This window comes from Sturnira hondurensis, unplaced genomic scaffold (genome assembly GCF_014824575.4).
Source record: "Sturnira hondurensis isolate 20B ecotype Veracruz unplaced genomic scaffold, ASM1482457v3 Scaffold0009244, whole genome shotgun sequence".
NCBI classification, from domain to species: Eukaryota; Metazoa; Chordata; class Mammalia; order Chiroptera; family Phyllostomidae; genus Sturnira; species Sturnira hondurensis.
Genome location: NW_028081875.1, coordinates 3,550,363 through 3,566,775, shown reverse-complemented (window position 1 = coordinate 3,566,775; position 16,413 = coordinate 3,550,363). Strand labels below are relative to the sequence as shown.

Below are 16,413 nucleotides of genomic sequence, written 5' to 3'. Positions count from 1 at the left end.
AAACATTATGCGATTGTTTTGTGATTGTATGTCACAATATATTTCATATGTGGCCCAAAACAACTCTTTTTCCAGTGTGGCACAGAAATGCCAAAAGGTTAGAAACCCCCGGTAGAGCCTCTCTCATGAATAATGTGAACATTTAAGGGAAAGGCAGATAATTATGTCTGCTGAGAGACCTACACCAACACCGACCTACACCACCATCGCCTCGCCACTAGCAAACTACCTCTCAGCCCACCCCTTCTGAGAGGGCTAGCCTTCACTCCCAACCACGCCCGCGCCTGTGCTGCTCCCGCCCCCGCCCCTGCCCCTCCACTGCGCCCCGCCTTTCCTAGTCCCTCCCCCTAGCTCAGCGTTGGGGCGCGGCTTGCCCGCGGTGCATGGTGGGGCCTTCCCCTCGGTCAAGCCATTCCCCCCCCCCACCCCCCCACTCCAACGGCCCAAAGGCGGTGGGAAGTGAAAACGGTTACGGCATGCGCCCGGCCTCCGCACTGTCTTCGCCCGTGGCGAGCCCGGACTACTACGAGAGGCTGGGCAGCCTCCAACGCGGGCTGCGGGACAGGTAGGGCCTACAAGCGCGGGGGCGGGGACTCGGCGTGCTCCGAGGGTCAGCTGGTATCCTACCCCTTTTTACCTTTGCGGTCTCCAGCCCTTGGTTCCCCTGGGCCCCGGGCTGCCCGCGACGCCCCCAGGCTCCGGGTGGGGCCTGGAGGACAAAGTTTACCGGAGATAACCTCTTTCACTGCAGGTCTCCCGCTGGGGGATGCGGCTGCGTCAGTGAATTTGCCCAGGAAGTGAGAGTGGGAGTTTTCCTGCCGGTCATTCTCTATCAAACCTTGTGGATTTCTCTAATACCCATTTGCGCGTCTTCTCCCCAGTCTCTCTTAAAATTGTCATCCCACCCTGACCACTGCACTGCATCAATGAGGACAGGTCCAGGAACTCGGGTGCACGCTCCTCTGTGTGTGTGTGTGTGTGTGTGAGAGAGAGAGAGAGAGAGGGGGAAAGAGAGAGAAATGTATGTCCTGTTTAAATACAGAAGACTTTGGGGGCCAGATTTCCAGCGCAAGGATGAAATTTCCAGCGAGAAAAGTTCCTGAGGGTTCGTTATGTCTTGATTAAGACATGAAAGATGAGAACTACTGAAAAGATCTAAGAGCATGTAAAGGGAGAAAATTATAAAGTAATTTACTCTACATAACCACATAAAAGATAAGTTGTTGGAACTATTTATTTAGCTGCTAAATTAATTGAAATTAGAAATCTCATTAGTTGACAAGTTGAAATAGATTTTTGGATCTATTAGATCCAAGTTGGATCTAATAGATCCAAAAAAAAAACCACTCGTAAAATGTTAAATGAGTGTAACTTTTAACATTAGTGAAGAGATCCAACTGTGTGTGTGACAATTCTAAAATGACAACAATTACATGTATAGTAAAGGTAGAAGCAAATGGTTTTTTCAAAGGAATTATGTTCATCTTATGCTAGCTTTAGTTTTTGTCAAATATTTATAGAACATGTACATAGGCTGTCTTAATTGTCTTAATCATATTTTACCTCTAAATCTTTATTTTCTTTCTGACATGCCATTACTCACCCACCCCAGTGATCTCCTCACCTCCAATTTCTAAAAAATCCATTTCTGAAGTTCTTCCCCTGTGCCAAGTATTGACAACCCATTTCCTAACTTATGTGACCTTGGACTATTATAGCACTCTATCAGGGGTGTCAAACTCATTTTCATTGGGGGCCACATCAGCCTAGTGGCTGCCTCCAAGGGGCTGAAATAATTTTAGGGCTGTGTAAATGTAACCTACTCGTCAACTGTTAAGGAGTTGAAATTACATTCAGCTCTTTGAAGGCAACCGTCTGCTGATGTGGGGGGGGGGGGGGGGGGGGGGGGGGGGGGGGGGGGGGGGGGGGGGGGGGGGGGGGGGGGGGGGGGGGGGGGGGGGGGGGGGGGGGGNATTACGTTTGTTTTTGGGGGCCCCCCCCCCCCCCCCCCCCCCCGGGAAAATGAGTTCCACACCACTGTTCTAGATAATGGCTTAAGTGACTTGCTCTCTCCCTAGACTGAGAATTCCAGGAGAACAGGAACCATATCTAGCTGGATCTTTTAACTACTGATAGAATACCTGAAATGAGGAGGTACTTGAAAAATGTTTGTTGAATGAGTGGAAGGAATCCCAAAGTCAACCAGCTGGTGTCCAGAAGTTATGGATGTCTTATATAGAAGCCAGTAGCCACACATCGCCCCTGTATAATGACTTTTTTCCAGTCAGCCAGGAAAAGTAGGCAGCGTGATATTTCAAAGATGGTATTAAGTGTCTGCACATATCTGACAATTTAGACAAGACTGTGTGCATTAGTATACTTACTTTTTGACTCTGTTCTGGTAAAAGAATAGCCAAGTTACCCTAGGCTTTTAGTTATTTGTTTCTCATAGCCCAAGTTCTAATTTCAAAATGTTACTGATTCAGATCGCATTCTTTTTGAACTAAGTTAGTTGTGATTTATCATTTTTGCACTCTGAGCTAGAACACCTGGCTCTTTACAGTCTTTATAGTATAACTATGTAATTATTATTATTTACTTTATGTTTAACACCTAATATTTTAACTATTAAGCAAGGTAAGGCTGTTAAAATTGTATTGAGAATTTGAGTCAAATTGTATAACCTATTCATGGTTCTGAATTTAGAGGTTTGCTCTGTTTTTGAGTCAGTATAAATCTGTTGCTGTGTGTATTCATTTTTTCATTTTAAAAGTCTCTCACTAGCTGTAACACATAATAAATACAGAGGCAAGTAACTTTGGATTCAGAGAAAACTGCAGTGGAAGATGGAAACCTGCGTTCTAGTCAACAAACACTTGTGTGACCTTGAGTAGGTCTTTCAGCTTCTTTGAAACTTAGTTCTTCACCAGGTATGAGGGGCCTTGACTAGTATGTAAAGTAAGGCCACAGATTTTTTTTTTTGTCTACTACAGTAATGAGTCTTGGAGTAAAAAAGTTGAAAGGTGTAATGTTGAAGAGCAAACTGAATGTCATTGCTTTATATTTGCGTGTTTGGACATAACTCCTTTTTTTTAAAATTAATCCCAGTGACCAAAAGGACCACTATTTCTTCAAAATCAAGAGTAATTTTAAAGCCTACCACCCTGAATAGTTACAGCTATTTTATCAGTAATTTCCTCGAGTGGGAGATAAAAAAAGAAAAAAACTTGCTTTTTCTTGACCTTTTTTTGAGGTGGGTCATTGCAATATTAGCTGGTCTAATAACTGAGCTTTTCTCTTGTAACTGGTGTGTTTGTAGCTTAAATTGTCTTGGCTGTAGTCACACACAGGTATAATTCTATAGTCTGAAATTTCTCCTTTTTGTATATAGTATTTTCTCTGCATTGTGGTAAAAGTCCATCATGAATCTGAAATAGTCTGGTGAAGTGGCTTGTTACAGTGTGCATAGTGCTGTAAGCATGGTGGAAACATACAAGTGGAGTTGACTCTTACAATTATATAAAAACATTTCTTAAAAGGCCCATTAACCAGACCCAGGTTTTTCAGGAGGGCACTTCTACCCATATAAGCCAGTTCCTCTTTGCATCTGAGAGCTTGCTATCCCTTTCCACCAAAGATTGTGTCTCCCTGCTGAGCTGAAACAGGAAGATATTTTGGAGGAATAGAGCAGACCATCAAAGAGCTGTCTATCTGGAGAGGGACCTGGCCCCAGAGTTGCCTCACAGCTGTGCTGTATAAAGTAAGCTGTTTTGCAGTGAATAAAGTTTCCTTCTTCACCACCCCAAACTGTTGGCATTGAATCTGTGCCAGCGGCCATCAGCTGATATTAGCTACTGAAAGCTGAGTAGAAATAAAGTTTGATGTCATTATTAAAAAGAACTTGCTGCTTGGGAGCCAATGGATTCCCAGACTGTGGTCCTTTTACGCTAGAAGTCAGGTGAATATTTTACATTATGTTGAAGCGAATTCAAGTTTACAGAAGTTCCAAGTGTAGGACAAAGACATCTAATATTCCCCTTACCCAGGTTGCTCAGCTCTTTATGTTTTCTTTTTCTCTGTCTGTCTACCTATCTATCTGAAATTATTAGTCATGGGGATGTAAAGTACAGGATAGATAATATAATCAGTAATATTCTAATAACTATGTATGGTGTCCAGTAGGTATGAGATTTATCGGGATGACCACTTAGAAGGTTATATAATGTCTAATCACTGTGGTGTATACCTGAAACTAATATAATATTGTATATCAGTAACAATTGACAAAATAAAAAGTGAGTAAAAATTATTAATCTTTTCTGAGTCATTTGAGAATTACAGATATGATGCCCTATTACTCCCAAATACTCAAATGTGTATATCCCCAAAACATGGATGCCGTCTTACATGATCACCATATCGTTCTCCCAGTTAGGAAATCAACATTGATATACCAGTCTACAGACCCCAATCAAATTTCACCAGCTGTCCATTTCACCAATTGTCCTAACACCTGTCTTTTTTTCTTTTCTGGTATAGGATCCCGTCTGTGAACCCATATTCAGTGTGGTTGCCATGCCTGTGTAATCGTTCCTAGTCTCTCTCAGAGAGAGAGAGACTGTCTTTCATGTTCCTTACCGTTTCATGGGGCACAACTTTCATTCCAGAGGGTGCTCCTCAAACTGGGTCCACCTGATATTTCCTCATGACCAGACTCTGGCCATACTTTTTTGACAGGAATACACAGAAGTGAAGTATGACACCAGGGCACAAGGACATAGATGCATTTAAGGGTCCTTTTGTCCTCAAAACTTAATGACAAATTGCTTATACTGTCTAGTCATTCATTCTTCATGAATTAAGTATCCTTTTGATCCTTTGAACCTTAGAAGGGGGAAAAGTGGCTAATAAAATTTCCTAACATGGAAGTAAATATATCATATTTTGTTCGTGTCTCTTCTAAGTTCATTCTTATTGATGAGAAAGATGTATGAGAAGCTATTAATTTTAAAAATTATATTTCTATATTTTTTCCTTTTAATCTTTTACCCTTTTTAACCTAGACATACCCCAACTAAGGAATAGATTGTTTTACCCAAGCAAAGATTTGGTGTTTGACTTTTGTACCGCATTTTCCCATTAAAAGAATTTTGATTAAATTGTGCTAAACAAAGAAATTTATCCTACAGTGTAGTTAACAGAGTACATTTGGGGCTTTTTTGTAAAGGAAAAAAATATTTGAAGGAAAACAAACTAATGAAGAGCTCACAAATGGAAGGTGGTCTCAGTCCCTTTCCCTCAGGAGACCAACCTGAGCTTACCTTCTGTTGGACTCCTTGTCTTTGATTCATAGTATTTTTCTCTCAGACATTTTGTGATTTCTCTTTTAGCCTTTAGTTACTGTTAACTTAGATGAGCAATGTGACTTCAATTAGACAAGACTGAAACTGGTACTTTGGTGGTGGTTAAGCAGAGTCCTCTGAGGGTAAATCTCCCAAGGGCTCGTTTGGGGATTGGGATGGCTTCCCATTCAGCAGTTTTACCCCCTTAGACCTTTGATTTTGGCTGCAGCCCCCTCTTCTGCTGTCAGTTTCCCCCGCCTCTTGTCCAGATTGGGTGTGCAGTGTAAGCTTTCTCCTAGTTTACAGCACTCACTTGAACATCAAGGCTAAATCTTTACTGGTAGTAGCTCCAGGGAATAGCAGTTAGTAACAAATCATAATGATGTTACAAAGTTATAAAAATAAATTACTCCAGCCCTGGCTGGTGTAGCTCAGTGAATTGAGCACCTGCCTGTTGACGGAAGGGTTGCTGGTTTGATTCCCAGTCAGGGCACATGCCTAGGTTGCAGGCCAGGTCCCCAGTATGGGGCATTCGAGAGGTAACCACACATTGATGTTTCTCTCTCTATCTCCTTCCCCTCTCTCTACAAGTAAATAAATAATATCTTAAAAAAAGAAATTCCTCCAAATTTGAAGTAATAGTGTTAAGGGACCTGGTCTTCATTAAATGTCTGTGAGATCAGGTTTACTTTTCAGAGACCTATTTCTGATTCAGCCAGTCAGCTCTGCCCAAGCTTGACTCTTGGCAACAGAGCAAGCCACCAGTCTAGTCCAAGGTAGATTTGGTGGAAGCATCATGTCCAGTCCTGATGAAACCTCCATTGGTTAAGTGCCACCACTCAGGGAGGTCTGGCCATATTGTATTTTACATATTTTTTGTCTGTCCTCCCCCCTAGAAGGTCAGCTGCTTGATGACAGGGTTCTTGGTTGTCTTGTTCACCATATTAGTCTCTAGGCTTAGAACTCTGCTTGGCTCATCATAGCATGCAAGAAATACTTGCTGAATGAGTGAACCTGGTTCCTAGCTTTTTGTTAAGACATTTTCCCATTTACTTTGAGAATCTTGTTCATTTTGCTTTGTATTGGTGTCCTCTTTGCTTTTTAGATATCCCTGGTGACTGCCAAGTATATTTGTGTCTTGAGATTCAAACGCAGCTGGAATTTTCTACTTCTTAGGCCAGAGAAGCATTGTTTCAAAAGTGTGATTTTAAAAGAGATCATATTTTTAATTTGACAGCCTATTACTTATCAGTGAAGTTATTGATAAAATATTTTCTTTCCTGTACTATAGTGAAAAGAAGAGATTGGACCTGGAAAAGAAACTTTATGAATATGTCAGTCTGATATATGCAGGTAAGATATGCCAGTGGTAATAGTTTTTAAGCCACTTTGCATATGTTAATAAAAATTTAACCCTAATATGTTGTAAATACCATAGTTGTAGTGCTTTTAGCATTCTTTTACTCTTGATGTGTAATAGTTCAAGTAAACACTGCAATTTAGTGATTATCATGTGTAAGAATAAATTTGATTAACCTTAGTACAAGGAAAATTTTTTTTTCATTATTTGGTATTTGTATTATTTCAGGAATCTTTTGCTTAAATAGCTTAAAAATAAGATCTGTTATAGTCTGTTATCTTTTTGGTCACAAGTTAAACCCATGAAGTCTGTATAGTGATTAACGCATAATTATACTGTAGCTGACTTTTCAACAAACTATTGTAGGTAGGATTACATAGTGTTTCATTTGTTCATAGATATATGACAATGAATGTTAAAATTATCATGGATAGTAGATAATATACATGTTATTCCATTTTGGTTACTTTAATATGAAGAGCAAACTTTTAATATTTTTAAGTTTATTTTATGGAAACTGAACTTCATCCTTAAGCTAAATGTATGTTGTTACCTCCAGTGTTATTTATATGAATAATTTCTGGCTATGATTGTACTAAAGTTGTGATTTATCCATATCATAATGTGAGTGAAAAATGAGAATGTCTTACCCAGAAGGGAGAGAAGCTAAAAATACTTAAAATCTAATCACCCATTAGGTCCATTTATTTCCCGATCTTTAAAATTATTCTTTGGTTTAAAAATTTTGTATATTTCCAAAGGTACCAGTCAGGGAGGATGGCCATAAGTCGCTGGGCTCTAGAGGAGACAAGAGTCTATAGGATGATGGAAATGTGGTGGATGCTATGGCCTCAGAAGTGGGCCCAAGTCTTAGAGGATCTTGCTATTTTTCTAACCCACAGCTAGAGGGGCAGAAGACAGTATGGAATCTTTCTGTAGCCTTGTCTTGGACAACTTCCTGACTAATGATGGCGAGAGCAGAATGGGAACCTTTACCACGCTCTCAGTTTTCTGAGTTTGTTCCACTATCAGTCTCTTTTTTTCCTGTTAGAGAGTATGATTTGCTTAAAATATGCTTTCTTTGACTTCCTGTAGGATAAAATCCAAACTGTCTAACATGGCTGTCTTCAACCTGGTTATCTCAGAAGGCAGAGTCTGAGACAAGGTTTGTATGTAGGTGGTAGGGTTTCTTTTCTTTTTTTTTTCTGTAGGTATAGTAGTAGGTTATTTTAGGAAGTGGTCACAAAAAATTAGAAAGCAGAGGTGGGAAGAATGAAGTAGGAGCTGGTTACTGCTGTGGGCACCTGGAACTTGACGCCTCTGGACCTTCAGGAGCAGTGTAGACTGCTTCTCTGCCCCTTACAAGTGTTCACTTAAGGAAAGGAAGAGGCGGCTATTTACCTCTTGGTTTCTGACTCCATTGATCAGGTCTGTTGCAGGAGGTGTTTACTCCTTCTCATATCCATGTTTTCTATGTTGCAAATTCAGAAAAGCAGCCCTGGGAAAGCAAGATACCAGGTGCGGCTAGGCAGGTGTTACTGGGTTGCTGCAGCGGTGACTGGTAGAAGCAAAGGTGGGTCAGGAGGATATGAGGAGGGCATACCGGACTTGCCATTATCTGTCCCTGTTTAATTTTCATCATTACCATCTTTTGCCAACCGCCCCCTAAAATTTTACATGGACTAATACTTCAGTTTCTGAAGCATGGTAGGATCTTTTGTAATATAGTGTAAGCAGATAGGTTTTGTTGCCAAGTTCCTTGATTTAGTCCCACCATCTTGTAGCCATATGACCTTGGGACTATTAGGTCAACATTCTGTCTCCATTTTTTTCATCTGTCAAATGGGGGTAATGATAGTTATGAGAAGTTAATAGAGTCTTAAAGCAAAGTAAGAGTTGATAATTTATTATTATTATTTTTGTCAATATCACTGTTATTCTTACTTACTGCCTTTGAGCTTTCTATCATGCTACTTTCCCTGCCTGAATGTTTTCCCCTCAACTTTTTATTCTTGCTTTCCCCAATTTTGGGTTAATTTGTACCCAACCCTCATATCTCAGCTGAAAAATAATTTCTACTGGGAAGGCATTTATGACCCCTTCAACTAGGTCAGGTTGCCTAGTTTTTTCAGAGTCCCTTGCAGTTTCCCATAAGGGACTGTGTTTTACTTATCTCCTTTTTTTTTGTTTTCCCTGTTGACCTAGCTGAGTGGCTTTCATGTTCAGAGCACTTAATATACGAATGATTGCATGGATGGATGACTTACTTATGTGGTCAGCTTTGAAGGCTAATATAGGGAGGGGCAGGTATGAAACTAGACTTTGGATGGAGAAGGCATTGGTTACTATTATACCTACTCCAGGTGGAGACTGGCCACGACCAGTAGCTTTACTGAGTACCTTTGTGTGAAAGATGGTATATTAGGTTCTACCCCATTCCTGTTGTTTATGTTGAAAATAGAAGACATGGGTAGCAGTAAAATCTGTCTTAAGTTTTTTGTCCATAGAAAAATGGAGACAGCCAACTAAGATCAAAACATGGAATTATTAGTATGATAAAGAATTTTTTTAAATTATTGGTTTAGGTATAGAAATTTAAAATCTGTTTGAGATTAATTTTTACTATCTTCAGCATCTTTGGAAATCTGTTTTTGAGGGTGAACATTTTTATGTTTTTCAACATATTTTTGATTGATAAAAGAATACTGAATAATTTATTGAACCAACAATAGAAATGCTATAAGTATTCTTATAACTAAGGTGCTCGTGGAAAACAGCCACCTAGAATTAGCAGTGTTGGTTCTATGAGAAGAGTGGGCTACACATCTTGAGTCTTTTTTTTTAAGATTTTATTTATTTATCTTTAGATGGGAAGGGAAGGAGAGAGGGAGAGAAATATCAATGTATGGTTGCCTCTTGTGTGTCCCCTGCTGGGAACTGGCCTGCAACCCAGGCATGTGCCCTGACTGGGAATCAAACCATGATGCTCTGGTTCACAGGCCTGTGCTCAATCCACTGAGCTACACCAGCCAGGGCACATCTTGAGTCTTCTGATACTACATTTTGGTATAGAATTCCTAAAGGTTTTTTTTTTTTTTTTTTTACAGTTTGAGTAGTTACAGTCTGTATGTTGTTTTTTTAAACATTTTAGTAATGTAGTATGCTGTTGCAATTTCTAATAGAATTTTAAAATTATATCTAAAATGAGAGTTTTTCATTTTAAATTTCAAATTTTCTTCATGTTTATGGATTGTGGTTTATAGTTTGATTTCCTTTATAAGAGCAGGTAGTTTTGTGATTGTCATTTAATGGGCTTTTCTTCTGAACACGGCCACATAGACACTACTCTTAGAATCACATTTAATTTTGAGAAAGAAAACCCTGTAAGTTTTTACTGTTTGAATGTTATAATGTGGTCTTACATATATTTCTCAGGAGAGTTATGCCTAGATGTGATACCTCAGTGATGTTGCATTAACTTCTCTCTAAAAATGCATATACATTCTGTCCTTTAGGTTTTAGTGTTTGGGTGAAATATATTAGAATACGTTGTCTCACTAACAATTTTGTTAGAGAAAATTATTCTTAATTACTAAATGTTAAGCTTAGTACTCAACTATTGCAAGAAATATTTAATTACAGTGGAGTAGTTCATGAATTAGTCCTCAGAAATGGACTAGAAGAAAAATATTTCTTTCCTAGTTTCACTTTGTGTATTTCACAAGGTTGTGCTAAATAAATGTGTGTGTTATGTTTTTTCCACCAAAAATAGGATGCAGTAAACATCTTCAATTAAGAAAGTTTGCCTTCTTAAAATCTGACTTCATTGTTTAAAAAATTTGCTTTTATTTTTCTAGAGTTAAGTTGAAGTATGTAAAGCTAAAGAAATACCTCAAGGAAATATGTGAGTCAGAAAAGAAGGCTCATACTCGAAACAAAGAATATTTAAAGCAGTTGGAGTGTATCCAAGCTCGTGTTGGACACTTTACCACAAATACAGAGAAGCTTCAAGAACTGAAGGTGACATCTTGTTTTGTACTTCATTTTATTTTAATCCATTTTGCTAAAATTAGAAATAATGAGCAGTAAGTTTCAGATCAGTGGCAGTCACGATGTTCAGTTGTTCATCTGTAAGATTGTTAGTTTTCTTTATGAATTATCACATGGCCAGATTTTGATCAGAGAACTTGAAATTGCATTTTCTCATATTCCTACTTGAGTTGAGCAATTAATGGAATATCTCTACTTTGTTGTCCTATACAAATTTTAACTTAAAACAGGCACATATATCACTACCCACTACCTGGCACATGGTATTTGTTGGTCCCATGCTTGAACTTGAGCAGCATTAGAGAGTGATTTCTTCTTTAGAAAGAAGAAATGGTTCTTTTCCTATGGTTGGGACCCTCTTCTTTAGTCAGGCAGTGTGTTGAGGGAAGACTGAGGGGATAGAACTGGCCCTGAGGAGTTCGCCTTCATGCTCCTTGTCTTGTGCCCCAGCGCAGCTGCTCTTAGTACCTCCTCTAATTCTGATGTTCCATTCCCTTAAGATGCTTGGCAACCTTGTGCTCTACAAATTATGCCAAGCTTGGAAGGCTAATCCTTTTTCTCACCATTTGTGTTGGTCAGGGGTTGTTGCTCAAGTTAACTCAACTGGATACTGGTTATAGGAGAAGTTGCTTCAGTATTTCCCTTTCCTTTTTTTCTGTAGCAATTTTCTCCCCTACCTTTTATTATAAAAATCTCAAGTACCCAGAAAAATTAAAAGAATTATACTAACAAACATTCATGCTATGGTCTGAAGTGATGATATTATTAGGTGCAGTCTTTGAGAGGTGCTTAAATATTGAGAGTGGAACTTTCACAAATGGCATTGGTGCCTTATAAAAGAGGCTCCAGAGAAGTCCCAGCCCCTTCCACCATGTAAGGACATAATTAGAAGGTGGTGGTTGTGAAGGAGAAAAAGGGTCCTCACCAGGTGACATGCTGATATGTGGATCTTGCTTGGACTGCCCATCCTCCAGAACTGTGAGCTACACATTTCTATTGTTTGTAACCCACTAGCCACTGGTATTTTGTTACAGCAGCTGAATGGACTAAAACAACTCCTAAATTCTGGATGCAGTAGTTGTAAATATTTTGCCATATTTGCTACTTGTGTGTGTGTATTTTTGAAAGTATGTTGCAGACACCATAACACTTCTCCCCTAAATGGCAGTCTCCTGCATAATCATAATACTGTTCATTACCACACCTAAGGTAATTAATAATGATTCTATAGTATCACTTAATATCCAGTTGATATTCTAATTTCCCCAGTTCCAGACCAGGAGCCTGGAACTCCGTTTCACACATTACATTTGGTTATTGTGTCTTTTTGGTGGTTTACTTTAATTTAGTCTGACACCAGTCTTCCTTTTTCTTTTCCCCCAGTAATACTGACTTTTTGAAGAAGGTAGGCTTACAGAATGCCTCATATTCTGAATTTAACTAGTTATTTTTTTGAGGTATCATTTAGCTTGTAAGTGTTCGTTATGTGCCATTGAGTTGGCTACAACCCCTGATGACACTAGGAGTGTTGTCCGAAATGTCCTATCCTCAAAAGCCCTTCTCAGCCTCTGTAAACTCATCTATTGCTTATCTTATGGAGCTAATCCATCTGGTATTTCATCTTCCTCTTTTTCTGCTGCCTTCTATTTTCTCCAGCATTATTATTGTCTTTTCTGAAGAGCTCTACCTTCTCATGAAGTAACTTACCTTGTATAGCATCCCCTATATTTCCTGTAAACTAGAAATTCAGTCTAAACTAGCACTGCCTAATAAAACTTTATGTAATGATGGGAATATTCACTGTATACTGTTACTGTCCAATACAGTAGCCAGTAGCTGTACTGGGTGATTGAACATTTAAAATGTGACTCTGAGGGCTGAATTTTTTTTAACTCCCATCCCAGCCCACCTTCCCAGCCCTCCTCACCCCCTTCCCATTTCCACCCCCGCCCCCTAGTTTTTGTCCATATGTCCTTTATACTTGTTCCTGTAAACCTTTCTCCATTTCCCCGGAAATTCTGAGGGCTGAATTTTAATTAATTAAATACTCACACTGATATTATATTCTTCCTACTGCATCTGATCAGGAAGCAAATAATTTTTGATGTCAGGTGGTCTTACCTAAGAGAAGCTGAGTTTGATCCCCTGGTTAAGATGATGATCCCTGGATCTCTCTGTTGTAAGGTACTTTTTTCCTTTGTAAATTAGTAAATAAATCTATGGGATGATGGTTTGACATCTTGGGAATATCTTATTCCTCAACAACTTTTTACCTAGTAGTTTTAGGATTCATTAATAATGCCTGCATCAGTCATATGGGAGATTTTGAAATGATGATTTTCTAATTTTATCTTCTACGTCTATAATTATTGATTTCTTATTATAATCAAATGTGAAAGGGAGGAATTTGAAGGGAAGGATTATCCTTTATAAATATTTTTTATATTGAGAGCATCTGTTGTATGTAAAAGGATATGAAAAAAACTTATATGAATTACTAAATAACAGTATAGGGGTACATAAAGAAAAATGATAAGTTATATTTATAGGAATATATAAAGCTTTATTCATAAACATGGTTCAGATATTACATAGATGTTACTTTTTAAATTTTTGATAAAGAATGCTTTTAAAAAATCTGTTAATGGCATAAAAGAACAGATCATGTAGCTACAAATGGGAGAGATGTTGAGTTCCATGGAGAATTGTATTTGGCAGTCAGGCTAAGTCGACATGCTTTGTGTGTGCTCATGAAACCAGGCATTGGCACCACTTAGCTCAGCAAGCTGTGCAGTAGGCAGAGTTTCAGAGTAAAGGAGGTTTGCCTCTGGTGTCTTCCAGTCTCATTCTGGTTTTTCCTTTTCTGCCACTGTTCAGTGGAGTCCTTAGGAATATGCCAAAACCACTTGTCTCTTCTTAATCCTGCTCTACACAGGTATCAGGTCTTTACCCCCTTTACTGACTGACCTCACATAAGTCTCAGTAGAAAGATGTTATGATTAAATATGTTTATAGTATATTGCCCACACACCTCAACATGCTGGAGGCAGGGTATTTCTTCTTGAATATAGGTAATGCAAATGAACTTCTAGGTAATTGGTAGAATTTCTGAAAGTGAAACAAAATGAAGTAGTGTGGGAGAAGTGGGGATTTGCCCAAAATTTTAAAAATATATGCTGAGTGAAATAAGCCAGGTGTTGAAGGACAAATACCATATGATCTCACCTTTAACAGGAAGCTAAACAACAAAACAAACAAGCAAGCAAGCAAAATATAACCAAAGACACTGAAATAGAGAATAGGCTGACAGTGACCAGAGGGGAGAGGGGAGGGAATTTCAGGGGAAATAGGGGAGGGATTTAGAGGAACATATATAAAGGATACATGGACAACAACTGAGAAGGGTGGAAATGGGAGGGAGGGGGGAGCATGGGGTGTGGGATGGGATGGGATTAATAGAAAACTGTACTTGAAAAATAATTAAATAAATTTTAAAAAAGAATAATGTTTTATTCATCTTTGTATCCCCATGTCAGGCAGGAACTAAGTAAACATAAATTGAATAAATTAATTTAAAAATCCACAAAAAATAAAATAAAAAATAAAATAAATATATTTTATTCATTATGCTATTACCATTGTTCCATTTTCCCCCCTTCACTCCCATCCACCCTGTACACTCCCTCCCACCCACATTCCCCCTTTAGTTCATGTCCATGAGTCATACGTTATTTAGCTTCTATATTTCCCATAGTATTCTTGCTGTTCCCCTGTCTATTTTCTGCCTACCATCTATGCTACTCATTCTCTGTACCTTTGCCCCCCTCTCCTTCTCCCACTCCCCTGTTGCTAACCCTGCGTGTGATCTCCATTTCTGTGGTTCTGTTCCTGTTCTAGTTGTTTGCTTAGTTTGTTTTTGTTTTTGCTTTAGGTGTGGTTGTTAGTAACTGTGAGTTTGTTGTTATTTTACTGTTCATAGTTTGGATCTTCTTCTTTTTCTTAAGTAAATCCCTTTAACATTTCATATAGTACAGGCTTGGTGATGATGAACTCCTTTAACTTGACTTTATTTGGGAAGTACTTTGTCTACCCTTCCATTCTAAATGAAAGCTTTGCTGGATAGAGCAATCTTGGATGTAGGTTCTTGTCTTTCATAACTTGGAATACTTCTTTCCAGCCCTTTCTTGCCTGAAAAGTCTCTTTTGAGAAATCAGGTGACAGTCTGATGGGAACTCCTTTGTAGGTGACTGTCTCCTTATCTCTTGCTGCTTCTAGAAATCTGTCCTTCATTTTAATCTTGGCTAATGTAATTATGATGTGCCTTTGTGTGTTCCTCCTTGGGTCCAACTTCTTTGGAACTCTCTGAGCTTCTTGGACTTCCTGGAAGTCTATTGCCTTTGCCAGATTGGGGAAGTTCTCCTTTATTATTTGTTCACATAAGTTTTTCACTTGTTGCTCTTCCTCTTCTCCTTCTGGTACTCCTGTAATTCAGATGTTGGAATGTTTAAATATGTTTGCCCTGGAGGTTCCTAAGGCTGTCCTCATTTTTTCGAATTCTTGTTTCTTCATTCTTTTCTGTTTGGTTGTTTCTTTCTTCCTTTTGGTTCACTCCATTGATTTGAGTCCCAATTTTCTTTCCATCACTATTGGTTCCCTGTGCATTTTCCTTTATTTCACTTAGCGTAGCCTTCATTTTTTCATCTAATTTGCGACCAAATTCAACCAGTTCTGTGAGCATCCTGATCACCAGTGTTTTGAACTGTGCATCTGATAGGTTGGCTGTCTCTTGGTCGCTTAGTTGTATTTGCTCTGGAGCTTTGATCTGTTCTTCTGTTTGAACCATTTTTTTATGTCTTGTCACACCTCTTATGTATGAGGGGCGGAGCCTTAGGTGTTCACCAGGGCGGGGCAACCCAGGTAGCTGGGTTGTGAGGTTTATGTGGGGGCAGGGGCAGAGAGGGAACAATGGTGCTTGCTCTGCTCTCTACTGGATTTCAGTCCCTCCCACCTCTTCCTCTAAGCAAACTGTGCCTTTCTGTTGGTGATTGCCGTGTGGCTGGGCTTGTGTATGTTCTAGGACCCTGTGGATCTCTCCAAGGAGCTCTCCTGTGAGCCTGCGAGTCTCTCCTGGCACCGCAACCCCCACAGGTGTTTTCAGTTGGTGTTTTGAGCCTTTATTTCCCCATGCTGGGTCCTTGGGTTGCTCAGTTTGTCTCACTCTTCAGTTTTGCCTGGTTTATCTGCCCACGAATGTGGGACTGCCCAGTCAGCCAGCTGCCTTGCGGCCGTGCCCCGCTTCACAATTGCCACCTCGCTGGGTCTGCCCATTGCCACCTTGCACCCAGGGTCTGCCAGCCACTGCCTGTGCATCCAGGCTCCATCCGCTGCCGACTTGCATGCCTGGGGTTTGTCAGCTGCTTTCTTGCGCACCTGGTGCCACTGCTTTTTTTGCCGAGACCCCTCTGCTCAGCTGCCTGACTCCGCCCTTCTACCAGTCTGGATGAATGTTCTTTTTTCACTCCTTGATTGTCAGACTTCCATACGGTTCAGTCTTCTGTCAGTTCTGGTTGCTATTTTGTTTCTAAATTGTTGTCCTTATTTTCACTCTGCAAGAAGGCAGTCTGTCTACCTATACCTCATCTTGGCCTGAAGTCCCTGCCC

General features: G+C 39.6%; 1 protein-coding gene across 1 annotated transcript in view; it reads left to right on the top strand.

The window, feature by feature from the left end:
- The first annotated feature begins 372 nt into the window (after positions 1-372).
- The window catches only part of KIZ (kizuna centrosomal protein), a 174,062-nt gene continuing 158,021 nt past the window's right edge, over positions 373-16,413 (top strand). The window contains 4 exon segments of the mRNA XM_037057014.1: positions 373-565; positions 6,634-6,674; positions 6,677-6,695; positions 10,560-10,722. Of these exon segments, the coding sequence (XP_036912909.1) occupies positions 384-565; positions 6,634-6,674; positions 6,677-6,695; positions 10,560-10,722 (405 nt within the window). The 5' untranslated portion in view covers positions 373-383.